A 14,393-nucleotide genomic window follows, 5' to 3' on the forward strand; every position below is an offset into this window, starting at 1 on the left:
CGCCTCCTCCACCACTACCACCACCACCTCCTCCACCACCACCACCTCCACCACCACCTCCTCCTCCTCCACCACTACCACCACCTCCTCCTCCACCCCCACCGCCTCCTCCACCACCACTAGAGGTCCATTGAGGGACGGGGGTGAAGGTGGTGGGTGGGATGCGGGGGGCGGGAGGGCTCTGTGGGGGAGTTGAGTTAAGGGGCGGGGCTGGCGATCACGTGGTCCCTGCGCCGCCATCTCTACCTGGGTCTCGTCTCGGCTGTGCGAGGCGAGGAGACCGCACGCCTCCTCCTCATCCCCGTCGTAAACTTCCTCCTCATTTCCCCTCCGCGTGCGTTACACTTCTTCATCACAACCGGCGGCGTTAGTGACGACGTCAACGATAACGTTCGTTGACACGAGAGTCAATTGCGTTGGCGGCGGTGAAGGTGACGGCACTCGCCTGAATGAAGCCTGCGCACAGGCCACCTCCCGCCTTTTTCAATTAAAATGTTATTTTATGAATTAAACGAGTTGCTCGTTTAACTGTAGAATGTTTTACTGGGTGCACACTGTCGCTTTTTCTTGATCAAAACGCCGAGTGAGTGGCGAATTTAAAGTTTTACGGCGAGAGGTCAGGCTCGCCTAGACGAGGCCTCGGTGCAAGGCCGCACTCATTTAAACTTAAATTCGTTCGAAGGTGCAGATGCGAATGAATTAACAGCGCGCGGGTTTTCATGGCTGATGATGATGAATCCTGGGACGTTAACAGGGGATGCCCACCGCCCGGCACTATAATTAAAGCGATGTATTAAAACGCTTCGAGCAATTGAACCCTCATTGGTACTGGATACCAGACCTGGGATTTTTTACAATTGTAAATGAACGATTCGTAATGAATTGCAATCATCTAATTTCAACTAACGTCGGTGCTGGAACTAATTATAATTGATTTCACGTCTGGCAGGTAGTTTGTCCCTTTAATAAACAAAACATGCATTTGTATTTGTCAACTGCTTGGTCGTTGGAAAGTGCTTCCATTTTAAATCCACTGAAGCTAATTTAATTGCATTTATCCCCTACCACATGAGTACTTTCACAATAAAAACAAATATACAGCTCGTTTGGCTTGGTTAACTCAGCTATCAACCTGGTGATGTGTAGTTTTTGAGATTGATTGTCTTGATATGGGAGGCTGTGGTGTAAACCATGCGTGTGTATGGATTATAATATTGAGTGCTGTTTGTTACAGGTGACGCTTAAAGAACCATTGCAATATCTGGTGCAAGCTTCATCTCTTTGCAACTCATTCTTCTATTCAGCAAACATGGTAGGAAGTGAACAACGCTACGAACACATTCATACGCGTATAAGCGCTTAACATAGTTGTCGATTGTATCCATTTGCTTCTGACCGCACTGCCCTGATCATGACCCTATTCGTAAACGTGTATTTCATGCAGTTTTAATTTCTTCTGAAGCACAAGTATATAAAAACGTGTCGGTGTGCCTCACACCATCAACTGTTGAAACAAGTGAATATGACAGTAAAACGATAGGTAATACATTAATTATTCAAATCAATACAATTTCGTAAAACTAAATAACTTAAAATGATTTTTTTAAACGGACAAATCAAGTTGGCTCTTTTAAAAATGGGTCTTGGGAGAGGTTAAATAATACAGAAGCATAGTCATTGTCTTAATGGAGTCTCCATACTAAAAAATATCTTGCGCCACTCACCTTTGGAAATCTCACATTCTATTGGGTACTAAACTTGCAGCTGGGGTTGGTTAAACTATCAGTATGGGTGGGTTTTTGTAATATTTTAATTGTGGGACATGAAGAAAATTACGTGCAACGATTTGAAATTGGATTTGTAATAAGTGGGCAGAAATTAGATTGAAATAACAGTTTCACCCCAAGGGATATTCTCAAATTGCCTTGACTACAGTGGATGCAATATGTGGGTCATCGACCTGTGAAGACCCAGCTGAAACGAATACCTTGCCACAACTTAACCTGTATGCATCCGCGTGTCCTCTCTCCTATTTGTGCTCGCGCGTACCGTAGTATCGCCCGTACCGCATGTTTGCGCGGGACGACCGGCATGCGTTGGCCAAGCACACGGAGGTGTACCCGACGCAGGCCGAGCTGGAGGCCGTCCAAGAGATGGTGACCACCACGGAGAAGGCACTGAAGCTCGTGTCTGACTCGATAGATCAGACGGACCAGGCGAAGCAGACCACCGAGCAAGTCGACGAGGCCCCGGTCACCGTCAAGGCCGAGCCCGGCGACGTCGCGGTCAAGTCAGAGAATGGCGAGGAGGCCAGCGATGGAGAAAAGTAGGAGATCATCTCATATTTTGACCCTCGTAGAATTCTGACCCCTGTGACAATACAATTTATTATTTGAAAGCTGTCACTCACAAGTCTTGATGGTTTAACCCTCCTGTTCAATTCTTACCCTGGCAAGACAGGGGTGTCAATTGTTGTACTGAACTCTACTCCCACATTACCGAGTGCAGTGTGCTGTGCACCTGGCAATCTTAAGTTCAATTTCTTGCCATGGCCAACATTAGTGGCATGTTCTATCTCAACTGATACACCCCCATCATCAATCTGACCTATGACAAAGTGCAGAATAATACATATATTTGTATCAATCTTTATTTGAAGCTTTCGTGACTGCAGGAATCCATACTCTTTGGTTCTTTCGGTAAAGTCACGTAGGTATAAAAATAAAATAAATCACGACGTTTCGGGCACAACACAAGCGCCCGACATTAGGTGGGAAAGCATGGCCTGCTGCTAATGCAGCAGGCCATGCTTGTATCAGTTGATACTCTTGTTAATATTACGTAGGTTTTTGCGTTTTTTGCTGTACACCTCTTTATTGTGTTTTGGAGTTGTACAGTATATTGTTCCACATGGTGTGTGACGTTTCACCTCACGCTGGGAGTTTCGGCAGGAACTGAATTCCATAGAATTTTTGTATTCAGTTCCTGAAGAAACTCCTGCCATGTTGAGCAAAAAGATGGACATTGTGCTGAACAATGTGCGGTACAACCTTAACACTGATCAGAACACTATTCACTTTCTTGAAATGCTTTCATATTCTTGCACCGGTGCAGGGAGAAGCCGGCGGAACCCCCGAAGCGTACCTTGCGCGGGGTGATGCGCGTGGGCAAGGTGGCCAAGGGCCTGCTTCTCACGGGCGACACAGACCTCGAGCTGGTGCTGCTGTGCCGTGAGAAGCCCACGATTCACCTGCTAAGCCGCGTCTCTGAGAGCCTGCCGGCGCAGCTCAAGGTAAGAGCAATGCTGGTGCCACTGAACAGCGGTTATGGAAGCATAAATGCTGCAGGGGTTGGGGGGCACGTGTAACAGTCGTGGCGTGTTGGTTCCTTCAACCATTCATTGCAGCCACCGAGGTTGCCACTGTTATTCAGGCACCGAAATACTGAGAGATATCGATCCAGCACTGCTGAGATGTTGAGTTGGAATTCAAACAGCCCGCTCATGATTAAACTATGTTATAAAGTGTAATTATTTTATGGTCTCAGCCTGGTCACCATTTATTTACATCGAGATTTAGACTCGCATAGAGACCTTTAAACTTGCACAGAGAAAATAAAGGGAATATACAATGTAAAAGTAATAAACACTTATATTACTAAACTCTTTGGTTCTTTCGGTAAAGTCACGTAGATAGAAAATTAATAGATCATGACGTTTCGATCGCAACAAACACAGCAGGAGAACTGCTGTGTTTGTTTCACCTGATGACGGTTGCTTGTGTTGCGATCAAAACGTCGTGATCTATTAATTTTCTATCTATGTGACTTTACCGAAAGAACCAAAGAGTATGGATTCCTGCAGTCATGAAAGCTTCAAATCAAGATCATTGACTAAATTCAAGGAATAGCACGCAGGTCGCTTCTTGTATATTTATTTGATATTACAGATGCATCAAAAGAGGTGGATTTTAAATATCCTAAACAACACCCCTCTTTTGTTTGTCCTTGCAGGCCGTGAAAAATGAGGAGTTCCTGGTGGAGATGAAGGCAAACGAGGCGTCTGTGGTAATCTCACGCCAGACTGAGCCGTTCCTCACCCTCACTGTGACGCTCACCTCACCGCTGGTGCGAGAGGAGATGGAGCAGCAGGAGGAGGGAGGAGACGGAGGTGCGCCTGCACCCAGACGCTCTCTTACCTGGCGCACGCCCACAGACATGCCCCTCACTTTAGCTCCTGCCATTGGGCCTTTGCAACCTCGCATTCGGGTCAGAGCTGAGGTTGAATACTTACAGGCAACACTAGGCTCTGCACTTGCATTCGGCATCCTGCCGCTGATTGTTGACGTATACACAAGTTACCGTGTATACATGATTACATAATTCAGATATAATTGTTGAGCCCTATTTAATTACACCGCAATATTTGTTTTGGATTGTACTGTGTTTTGTTCAGCATGATGTCCCATATTTCACTTGATGTGCTGGGAGCTAATAGAGGAACTGAATTCGGAAGAATTTGGATAATCAGTTCCTAATGGAGCTCCCTGTACATGGCGTGAAATATCACACTTGCCGAACTATATGTGATACAACCATGAAAACCTATGCAGTATTAAAATCAGCCTTCCTATCAAGCATTCAAATTAGAAATACATTGTTTCTTTTCACATTGTTAGCAATGGGTCGTGTCGGTGTCCTGACGTTTTTTTTGGAAGGGAGCACATCGTGTTTTGTAGGAAATGTTCTCAGACACACGTGGCCAAGGTAAAATAGTTGGAAGGCTTTGCGAGGGTCACTACCAAACTTCATTATTCTGGCCAAATTGTAACACTGTTTGTTGTCTGCACTCTGCCTGGCGAGTCTTAACGGATTGTCTTGATGTGTGCAGTGAAAACAGACCGTGCCCGTTCATTATGCGGTCCCGCCCTGCTGCCAGCTCAGCTCCTACTGGCATGGACCCCCCCTCTCTGCCCCACTCCCCATAGTTATCTCACTGCCTCCCCCGCCCCTCACTACACAGTATCAGACTCGTTACTTTGTGGAGCCTGCTTTCACTGCACTCCTCAATTGGGCTGTCGTGACTGGCTAATGCAAGTAATCGATCAACCAAAAAATAAGTTGAGGGTCGTTGAAAGCTACTGCTTAGCTCATGCAGTTTTTCAGCTGCACAACAATTTGCAGTTTCCTAAAGTGTGTCATGAATTAAAGGGTGCTGATATGGCCTCTTGGTAACATACCTATGAAACCATCTTTGCTGGTATCAAAATGATGAAAAAATAAAAGGCGTCACCCTTTACAGCAATAATGGAGGTGAACAGCTGTCCACCTTCTCTTTGGGTCTTTGGGTCAAGTCACGTGAATAGAAAATAATAGGTCACGACGTTTCAGGTGAAGACGATTTGCTTGTGTTGCGATAGAAACGTCGTGACCTATTGTTTTCTATTTACGTGACTTGACCCAAAGACCCAAAGAGTATGAATTCCTGCAGTCACGAAAGCTTTACATCAAGCTTTACACATTATTATATTATCTTATTGCTTGAAAGGGTATAGCAGTAGCATGTTCGCTGCTTTTCGCAGAGATTTACGGTTCAAATTCAGCAGCCGCCCTGATTAATATTAATCCCATGACGTCCTTTGCAAACTTGGGCCATTGTATACTGGTGTCATGCTCCAAATTTGGATAATTACCCACAAATTACATAACTGGAATATACAGAGCAATCATCGCCCCTTCTGTGAAAACTTGGCAGTATTCTCCTCAAAATGATTGATGAAACTTGGTTAGACTTCCTTGGATCAGCAAGTGTTATAACATAAAGTAATACAATCATACAGCAGCTTACTTCATACGTGAAAAGTGAAACGGTTGATGGCTTGCTTTGCTTTAATCAGTTACATTGGCCGAGAATTGCTCAGGCGTTCTTTCTGGTCAGAATCAATGACTAACTTGTTAGTTTGTCTGGTTTTATCGCAGTCTGGATTTTTTTATTTTTGTTTCTCCTGTGACGCCAACGCCTGCCCAAAGCCATCTAGTTTGTCCTGGAGCCCAAGGACCTTTGACCAACTGGACGCTGTCTGTCATGTTGGAGTGGGTGAGGGGGGAAGGAGGAGGAGTGTCTTGATAGGATGTTTGTGGCTTGTGTTTGCGTGTGGCAGGTCATGCAGTCGTTGAGGTCTTTGCTTATAAAGTTGTCAGTTTTTGTAGCAGTTGAAAGGGTAAAAACCTACTACTATATTTTGCCACTGGTAAAGGAGGTCTCATAGTGTCTTTGCTTTGTTCAATTTGGCAAGACCACACCCGCACTTGTCTAATGTGAACCTCATTCACGATGTGAGAAGTTGGAAACGGCCCATTAACTCGCCTCGTTGGTTTTGTTGGCAGCTTGGCGATGCTTGTCACTGCTGTCAATTTTAGTAAAAGTTTGTAGGTGGCCAGGTATTGCAGAGGTCAATGCGCTGAGCTGGCACCGCTAAGGGTCTAGGTTCAGATCCAATCTTCTGCCTATGTTTAAATCATGTCCTCAAGTGTTGTTAGTTGATGGTCTTAGGCCAATCACCATTGATTGTACACAAACATATTTCGTAAAATTTGATTCTCCACTCAATTTGACTAAATCCCAGCTGTGGGGATTATAATACTGGTTTCATTGTTGCGATGAAACCTTCGTCTTTTATGCTGACCAACTGGGAAGTGCTTTCCTGCACTATATGCAGAGGAAAGTGTGTGTCCAGTTGTCATGTTAAACCTGGGCAGGACGATGTCTGGCTGCCTCCACCTGCCTTGCCTGCCACACGGGGAACTCGAGAGATGCCCGCAGTTTATCTTTAATCTTTATTTAAGATTTTTTTTTCATTTGTGTTACCTCTGGTTTTTGCTTCCTTCGCCTCCCCACCCGCGTCTCCGACAAATGACAGATTCTCTCTTGGTCAAACCGTGCCCGTCTTTTACTCCCCGCTCGCCCAATAGAGAAGGTTACCGTAAAGGAAGCTCCGGATGTATTGGACAGGCAGCATTGCCTTAAGGCCCTGGCATCACTGCGCCGCGCCAAGTGGTTCCAGGTTTGCCCACGTTTTACTGCCTTATTGTTATTGTAGCCTTATGAGCTGCATTGTTGTTGAAAAGTAAATCGAATGGTTAATTAACTGCTCACTTGAATTATTGTTTGAAACTTGATGCTTTCTCGTGTTGTTTTTGTACTTGAAGCACCTGCCAGGTTAAACTGAACATGGCTGATAATTTTCATGAGGCTACAAAAGCAATTAGAGGGTTTGTGTTTACCCATAGTCGGCTTGATTGATTGTAAAGACAGGAGAGAAAATCATGCGGTCGTTGCTATTTAGGACCCGTGAAATGTTAAAACTAGCAAATACTGCAATGCATTGCTAACATTTACACAAGCATCATTGTTGTTGTGAAGTGAAACCAGCCTAATATTTATTCATTGTGATTTCTATTCTTATTTTGTATCATTCCAGGCAAGAGCCAGCCCTCTACGCTCCTGCGTCATCGTTATTCGACTCCTCCGACATTTGAGTTCATTCGACCCGGCATGGGAGCCCCTAAACGGCTGGGTGAGCGGTGGGGGTGTTCAGAAGTTCCGCTGGGAGGAGTCACCCCCAGTGTTCACTCTATACTGTGCAGGGAAAACGCACTTCAGATCAGATTCTGTCCATGCTGCCGCTGTCATGATGTAGATCAGAGCTCTACAACTGATGGCCTGTGGGCCATTAATGTGGTTCTGAGCTGTGACCTGCCAAAAGTTGTGACTCCCCGTGATATAAAGAGATACAGATGAGTGAGGTGAGAAATATTACTGAGAGAGAGATGAAAGACCTGGAGACATTAGATGACGAATATTGAATTGAAAGTGGGATTAACAAGGTATATTTGAAAGAACTGGAGACAAGAGGTGCAGGTTATAGGTCACATGTACAGACAATATTGCATCATTCTGCCACGTGGGCAGCCAGCACATGGCAAGTTTACGTTAGCAATTTTTTATTCTGGTGGTTTCAACAAGGTTGAGAGCATTGTGCGTTCCATATGGTGGTCATATGACACGCATGCAAGGCATGATTTTGGCAATCTTGCCTTGCTGCTTGTGAGCAGCCCTTTGTGTATTGTTATGTCTCTTAGAGTCTAGTCTACAAGGATGTTCCTCTTGTGATGCATTTTGTCTATCATTTAAAGGAAGTTTTGCGATTGAAATTCATGGTTTACAAAGGGTTTTAGAGGAAGGATTTTACAATCTTTCCCTCTCCATGGTGGTGGTCGTGCAATTCAGCCGTAGCCTTGGCTCAAGCGATCTTCTGTGCCTCTGGTGCGCCGCAGGCGTTGGAGCTAATTTGCGAAAAAGCGATGGGAACGTGCAATCGTCCGATGGGAGCCGGCGAGGGCTTGCGACGCGTCATGGAGTGCCTATCTTCCGGCCTCCTCATGCCAGGTAATGTCCTCCCCCCTCTCGGTCACCATCTGAAGGTTTCTTTCGCTTGGTCCTAATTCCAATGGGCCACATTTTGATATCCACCCCCACCTCTGTCCACCCAACAGTATAAAAGGGTTCCCCACAGTCAATCGGCAGCGTGGAAGAATAGGCCAAATATCCGAGTGGCAGCCACTAGTTGAGGCCTTTCTGGCAGCAATGCCGTGAATAAGCAATTGCTTCCATTTTATGTGCACATGTAACATTTTGGACTGAAGGAGTGAACGAGAAAGAAGGAAATGTGACATTGTGCGGTAGACTATACAATTTGGGCAATACAAACGAGACAAAAAATTTACTACAAACGATACAAAAATTATAAAGTGTTGAATTGAATCTGCACCTCACATCAGCCACCACAGTGGGCAGCAGTAGACACCTATTAATGGTGGTGTCTGCTTGGCAGATGGCCCCGGCCTGGGCGACCCCTGCGAGAAGGTCGCCACCGATGTCCTGAGCGACCTCAGCGTGCAGCAGCTTGAGCAGCTCACCTTCAGTGCCCAGGTGAGGCGGGTGACCCTCACGACGCCCAACCCGGACCTCACCTGCACTTTCTTAGCACCACCTGTGCTTTGTTAGCCTGGGCGGTTTTAAACGCACGTTGTGCTGTTCTTCACCCCCCTCCTTGCCTTCTTCCTTAACAGAACTACCTGCGAAACATGGCCTTCGGACATGTGCACAAGGTCTTGGGCATGGAGTCTCTGACGTACGTCAGGCCCCAATATCGCAAGGTGCCAAAGGACGACACCTTGGGTGAGCTGCTCCCCCCTCCCACCCGACCTTGAAACCTCCTTTTGTGGACGCTGCTGCCATGCTGTCTACTGCGGCAAGCCCTCGGTGTCAAATGGACGATAAATTGCATGATTTGAAAACAGGAAACAGAGCTAAATTGAGAGGCTCTATTCAGTTATATGTCACATGGTGACCTTGCGTTGAGCATCATTTTCTATGCTTTTTGGACATTCATTATTTACAAGAGAGCCATGCTCAGATACCTTGTAAAATATGCTTTTGTGATAGACCGTGACGATTCCAGGAGGCCAGTTGACTTGTTGAGTATCCTCCTAAGTTTGAAGTTCACTACTGGGCTTGCCGCAGTCCTCTCACCGACTGCGCCGATGTGTCGGCGACTCGCTGCCGTCAAGTTCGTGCAGGCTGTCGCGGCGCGCCTGCAAACCCAAAACGCTTTGATCCCAGCTCTGCTTTTGACCGCTGCGCACTCAGAAGCCTCGGCCGGAGCGTGATGAGGAGGGGTTTGTTAGTGGACTTGAGCGACGGTTGCAGAGTACAGAGAGCGGAAGCGGTCGTTGGTGCATGCGCGGCAGGCCGTCCCTCTCCACCTCTTCCTAATGGGCCTTCAGGGAGCATTGCGAATGTTTTTTAATTGGTGATTACCCAAAAAGAAAATGCAAACAAACGAAAATAAACCCCCCCCAACAAAAACCCAATTGCACAGGAATGTTCGGTTTGTAGCATCTCATTAAATAAAAAAACCTAAAATCCTACCAACCCGACAATTATTCATTAGCTTAACTAAAATTGTGGCAGATTGCTGGTAACGGGTAGTATGGCGGTGTTGTGTGCGCCAGACCCACAGGCGCACGCGGACTCGCCCTCGTTGGTGCCCCTGAAGCGCCCCTTGGAAGACGGGAATTTGGACGTCGTCCTGGGCAGCAAGAAGCTGCGTGACCGGCGTAAAGGTCTGCCAGACAACGGTTTGTGTGGTTATTCGCCCGGCGCTATAGCGTTTATACAGGGCCCCCTTCCCCCCCATGCCCCACACTGTCCTCCGCCCTGCAACTCCGACGCACCGCATTAACGGTCTGGTACTGCGCCGGTCGATGAAAATGATGGTAGCCTGCGCCGCTATATTGGGAACACTGGCGTAGTTCGTTGCTGCAGTTTAGATTGAAAATGAAAACTGCATGCGTACAAATCCACCTCGCGTCGGAGGGCGCCGCCGACAGGTCGTCTGACTCGGTGGATTTTAGCCGGCTGCCTCTGCTGAGAAACATTCCTTCGGCAAGTTCTGCTAATGGTGGTGGTGTATTGTGATTCTGGAAGTGGCGATGTGCTAATTTATCGATATGTATAGATTCTTCGACTCGCGATACTTGCTTTGGATCGTGCGTGTGAGGATCGGTTGGTCACTTTTGGCATGTGTTGTATATGGCTGGTTCGCTTAAGAGTGGAGGCGGTGCATTGCATGACATTGTTAAGGTAAAAGAATCTTCACAAATCGAATTGCTACCCCGAAATCAATACAATACAATCAAGTTGCGAGGCTTGGGCTAATCATTACGGGCTTATTTGTGACCTCAGTACCACTCTAAACTGACCAATGTTTACCCAGGTACCCTGTGGTAAATTTGCCTCAGTTTGTGGGAACCTATTTGGCTTGAGTTTAATGTGACCTGGATGGAAATGGACCTTGTGTTAAAGCACTTATGCCTTGCTTCAACGGCGCTTAAAGTAAGGCACGCTCTAACAAAATTGCTGCTTTGTTGTGCATGTAAACAATTGTTGTCATGTCTGCAGCTGACTGCATGCTTGTGTTAAAGATCAGTATTAACGTATTGGGTGTTGTAAAACGATGCAACACAAACGGCTTCTGCTGTGTATGTTTCCAGGTTGTGCAATGTGTGCTCAAAGCTTTTTCTAAAGAAACAAGTTGCTTTAAGAGTTTGGGCCAAGCATGCCATTATGGCACTGCAGTAGGATCAGTGTCACAATTGTACATTCTCATATGAGATCAACCCAGTGTTGTCACGAGAGGGCGAGTAGTCGGGCACTTGTCCGTGATTTTAAAGAATGTTTTTTCTCTCATAACGTTTTAAACCTTTCTAGGATAGTCCAGGACAGTCTGGGTACGTGCAATGTTAAAGGATGTTCATGTAACAATTGTTTAAAAGCCACAGTGTCTCAAAGTGACTTTGAGATACATAGACCATACAAAATGCATCGGGGCAAAAAAGTAAAGGAAGAGACAGGAAGAAAAAGAAAACGGTTTTTAAAGTATCTCGAGAATCAGAATAATTTCTATATTAGGTTGTTGTCTTCATTTGGAAACTGGCATGGTGTCATGGTTAGTTAGCACACCGGATTTGAAATGCACAGCGCGAAGATTAGATTAGACATCTCGAAGCGGCATTTAAAATACCACCGCAAATTTCTTAAATCCCTCGACCAGTGGTATAAATGGGTTTACCATAGTCAAATCAGTAGGTCATGTAAAGTGTGATTACTCCACCTCTTCCAAGACACCTTGCCGGCATGGAAGAGGAGGTGACATATACCCTCTAGAGCAGCGGTCCCCAACCTTTTTGGCACCAGGGACCGGTTTCATGGAAGACAATTTTTTCACGGACCGGGGGGGGGGGGGGGGATTCATCATTGGGTCTTTCCTCCTTTTCAAAGAAGCTCTCCAGCGACGTTTGTGTTTTACTCATTAGGCTAGGGGTTAGAGCTTGTGGGCTGACTGAGACAAGTGCGCAGTGCGGGGAAGAGGCGCGGATGGAAGTGGTGAATAATAAAACAATGGGAGGGCCACGTGCGGACTCACCGCTCACTTCCTGCTGTGTGGCCCGGTTCCTAACAGGCCACGGCCCGGGGGTTGAGGACCCCTGCTCTAGAGGAGCTTTCTAGAACTTCCTGTCGTAGAGGCTCTTCCACCAGCAGTGGCATGAACAAGCAATTGGCAGGGATGCACGTGTTTTTTGCTATTTGCTTTCTTCATTTAAAATGCATCCAATTAAAACTGGAGGATGCCAATGAAAACCTTGCTGCCATCTCTACACTCATCGCAGCTGTTGCCACAACACACTTTGGGTTTTCTTTCCCGTTCCTCCTGCCCCCTGCGACGCACAGACTCGATGCTCAACTCCAACGCCCTGATGCGCCTCAACAAGTACTACCCTGGCCTGCAGTACAAGCTGGTGACGCAGTCGGGCCCCGTGCACGCGCCTACCTTCACCATGAGCACCACGGTAGAGGGCAAGGAGTACACGGCCGACGGGCCCTCCAAGAAGCACGCACGCCTCAACGTGGCCGAACAGGCAAGCTGTCCTCTGATCACTTTCGTCACTGCCAGGGCCTCTTTATAACTCGGTCGATATTTCTCATTGTTATTGGTTAACGCTAAAGTGTGGGTTAGGGTCTAGTTGTTCGCCAAAACATTATTTTGAGTCCTTTTCGACTTTGAGCAAGGAAAAGCGTTCTTCACTCCTATTCTACAAGATCATTGTTAACTTAACACTTGGGTTTTTGTATCCATCTTGATGATTTTATTCTGACTTTCTGGATCTTATATCCCATTGATAAATTTGCTTATCAGTGTGTTAAACATTTGTATATGTGCAATTTATTTTTTTTGGATATGTCGGTTGGTGAACGAATCTTAGAAATTTGGCCAGGTGATCCCGTGATATAACCCAAAACTCAGCATAATTGTTTTTGTGTTTGGGGTTTATATATGTAAATGTAGTTCTAAATATTAATTGCCGTGTGTGGTTCCTCAAATTCGCCTGGTACCGCGCTTTCCCAACGCACAGGTCTTGAAGGACCTGGGTTACGACACACTTGAACTCGACCAGAAGTCTGAGCCTACGGAGCAAAACGCGTCCACACTCGAGGACTCGGGCACTCCGACTGGCGCCTCCGTCAGCAACACCGAGGTCTCTCCCCAGTGCACAGTCTCACCCCGATCGTCTCCACCGTGGTGTTCAGTGTTCTCCTGTTTACACGACACTCACAGTGGGAGCAGACAGACAGATGGCGTATACTCCTTTCCTCTGGCATTTGAAAATCAATGGACGAGTTTTTAGCTGTATCTTGAGTTTGTGAAGCCGTTCGATGGCATCTGAGGTTGCCAAGATGGATTCAGTTTTTACTTCCGGCTAAAGCGTGGTGTTGGGCCGTGATAGGTGATGTGAGTGATGTGTATTGTTGATGCAAGGCTCTTTGCGTTGATGAGGCATTTAAGCACCATATGAATGCAGCAAATGTAAGTAAAATTGTTGCATACAATATATTATTTTTCAGAGTAGTTAGGCCTGTGTGCTGCACACACCGCTCGTTAACACCTTGCTCCATCCCACCACCCTTCTTCGCCCACACAGTCGGGCAAGCAGCTCCCTGTCCTCACCCCGAATGGGAAGAACCCCATCATGGAGCTCAACGAGAAAAGGAAGGGCCTCAACTACGTGGTCGTGTCGGAGACCGGCGGCAGCCACGACAAGCAGTTCGTCATCGAGGTCGGTCGGCGCCACTGGTCGCGTGCTCCACGACTTGCTGCTGCGTCCCTTACCCTCGTCGTCTTGGACGTGTCCTTGCACAATTGCCGTCAACGCTCCACGGCACTTGCTCATGAAGTGTATCCTGTCAAAATTTTGTGATAAAAAATATATTTTCCTCATTTCATTAACGCATTTGATCGATCCACTTCAAAGGAAAATAGTGATCGATTCTTCAATCGAGGTGCAACTCCAAAATTTCGACAGTTCCATTAAATCACATGGGCGGGGGGGGGGGGGCGGCATGGGGTTTGAATCATTACAATTTATGCTCCGGCCCACATACTTGATTCAAGCGAAACATTATTCAGCTTGTACATAAGCTTCAAATCTAGAACTTGTACATAAAGATTGGGCACATCGTAATAACCACACGCCCATCTACCATTAGCCCTAGCGGTTGTGTGTGTGCAGCTGTACGCGGGTAGAGGTGACCGTTGGCTGGTGAGGGAAGGGACCGTTTGGTTTGTGTGATGGTACTTGCAGGTGGAGGTGGACAGCCAGAAGTTCCAGGGGACCGGCTCCAACAAGAAGGTGGCCAAGGCCAACGCCGCACTCGCAGCCATCACGGCCCTCTTCACCGGGCCCAACGCTGCCGGCGCCGTGAGTTGAAGGCA

General features: G+C 46.8%; 1 protein-coding gene across 7 annotated transcripts in view; it reads left to right on the top strand.

Moving 5' to 3' along the window:
* The first annotated feature begins 213 nt into the window (after positions 1 to 213).
* Positions 214 to 14,393, top strand: part of LOC144937814 (interleukin enhancer-binding factor 3 homolog) — a 31,259-nt gene continuing 17,079 nt past the window's right edge. For 2 of the 7 annotated variants that reach the window (XM_078865297.1, XM_078865301.1), the window contains exons 1-15: positions 214 to 334; positions 1,235 to 1,312; positions 2,055 to 2,326; positions 3,115 to 3,292; positions 4,012 to 4,168; positions 6,970 to 7,061; positions 7,479 to 7,574; positions 8,335 to 8,446; positions 8,892 to 8,989; positions 9,130 to 9,238; positions 10,075 to 10,200; positions 12,353 to 12,540; positions 13,036 to 13,158; positions 13,603 to 13,737; positions 14,263 to 14,379. In XM_078865297.1, the coding sequence (XP_078721423.1) occupies positions 1,310 to 1,312; positions 2,055 to 2,326; positions 3,115 to 3,292; positions 4,012 to 4,168; positions 6,970 to 7,061; positions 7,479 to 7,574; positions 8,335 to 8,446; positions 8,892 to 8,989; positions 9,130 to 9,238; positions 10,075 to 10,200; positions 12,353 to 12,540; positions 13,036 to 13,158; positions 13,603 to 13,737; positions 14,263 to 14,379 (1,806 nt within the window). In that variant the 5' untranslated portion in view covers positions 214 to 334; positions 1,235 to 1,309. The remainder of the gene's footprint in view (positions 335 to 1,234; positions 1,313 to 2,054; positions 2,327 to 3,114; positions 3,293 to 4,011; positions 4,169 to 6,969; positions 7,062 to 7,478; positions 7,575 to 8,334; positions 8,447 to 8,891; positions 8,990 to 9,129; positions 9,239 to 10,074; positions 10,201 to 12,352; positions 12,541 to 13,035; positions 13,159 to 13,602; positions 13,738 to 14,262; positions 14,380 to 14,393) is intronic. The other 5 variants (XM_078865300.1, XM_078865303.1, XM_078865298.1 and 2 more) reach the window with 5 other exon arrangements.

This window comes from Lampetra fluviatilis, chromosome 20, assembly GCF_964198595.1.
Source record: "Lampetra fluviatilis chromosome 20, kcLamFluv1.1, whole genome shotgun sequence".
Classification (NCBI taxonomy): Eukaryota; Metazoa; Chordata; class Hyperoartia; order Petromyzontiformes; family Petromyzontidae; genus Lampetra; species Lampetra fluviatilis.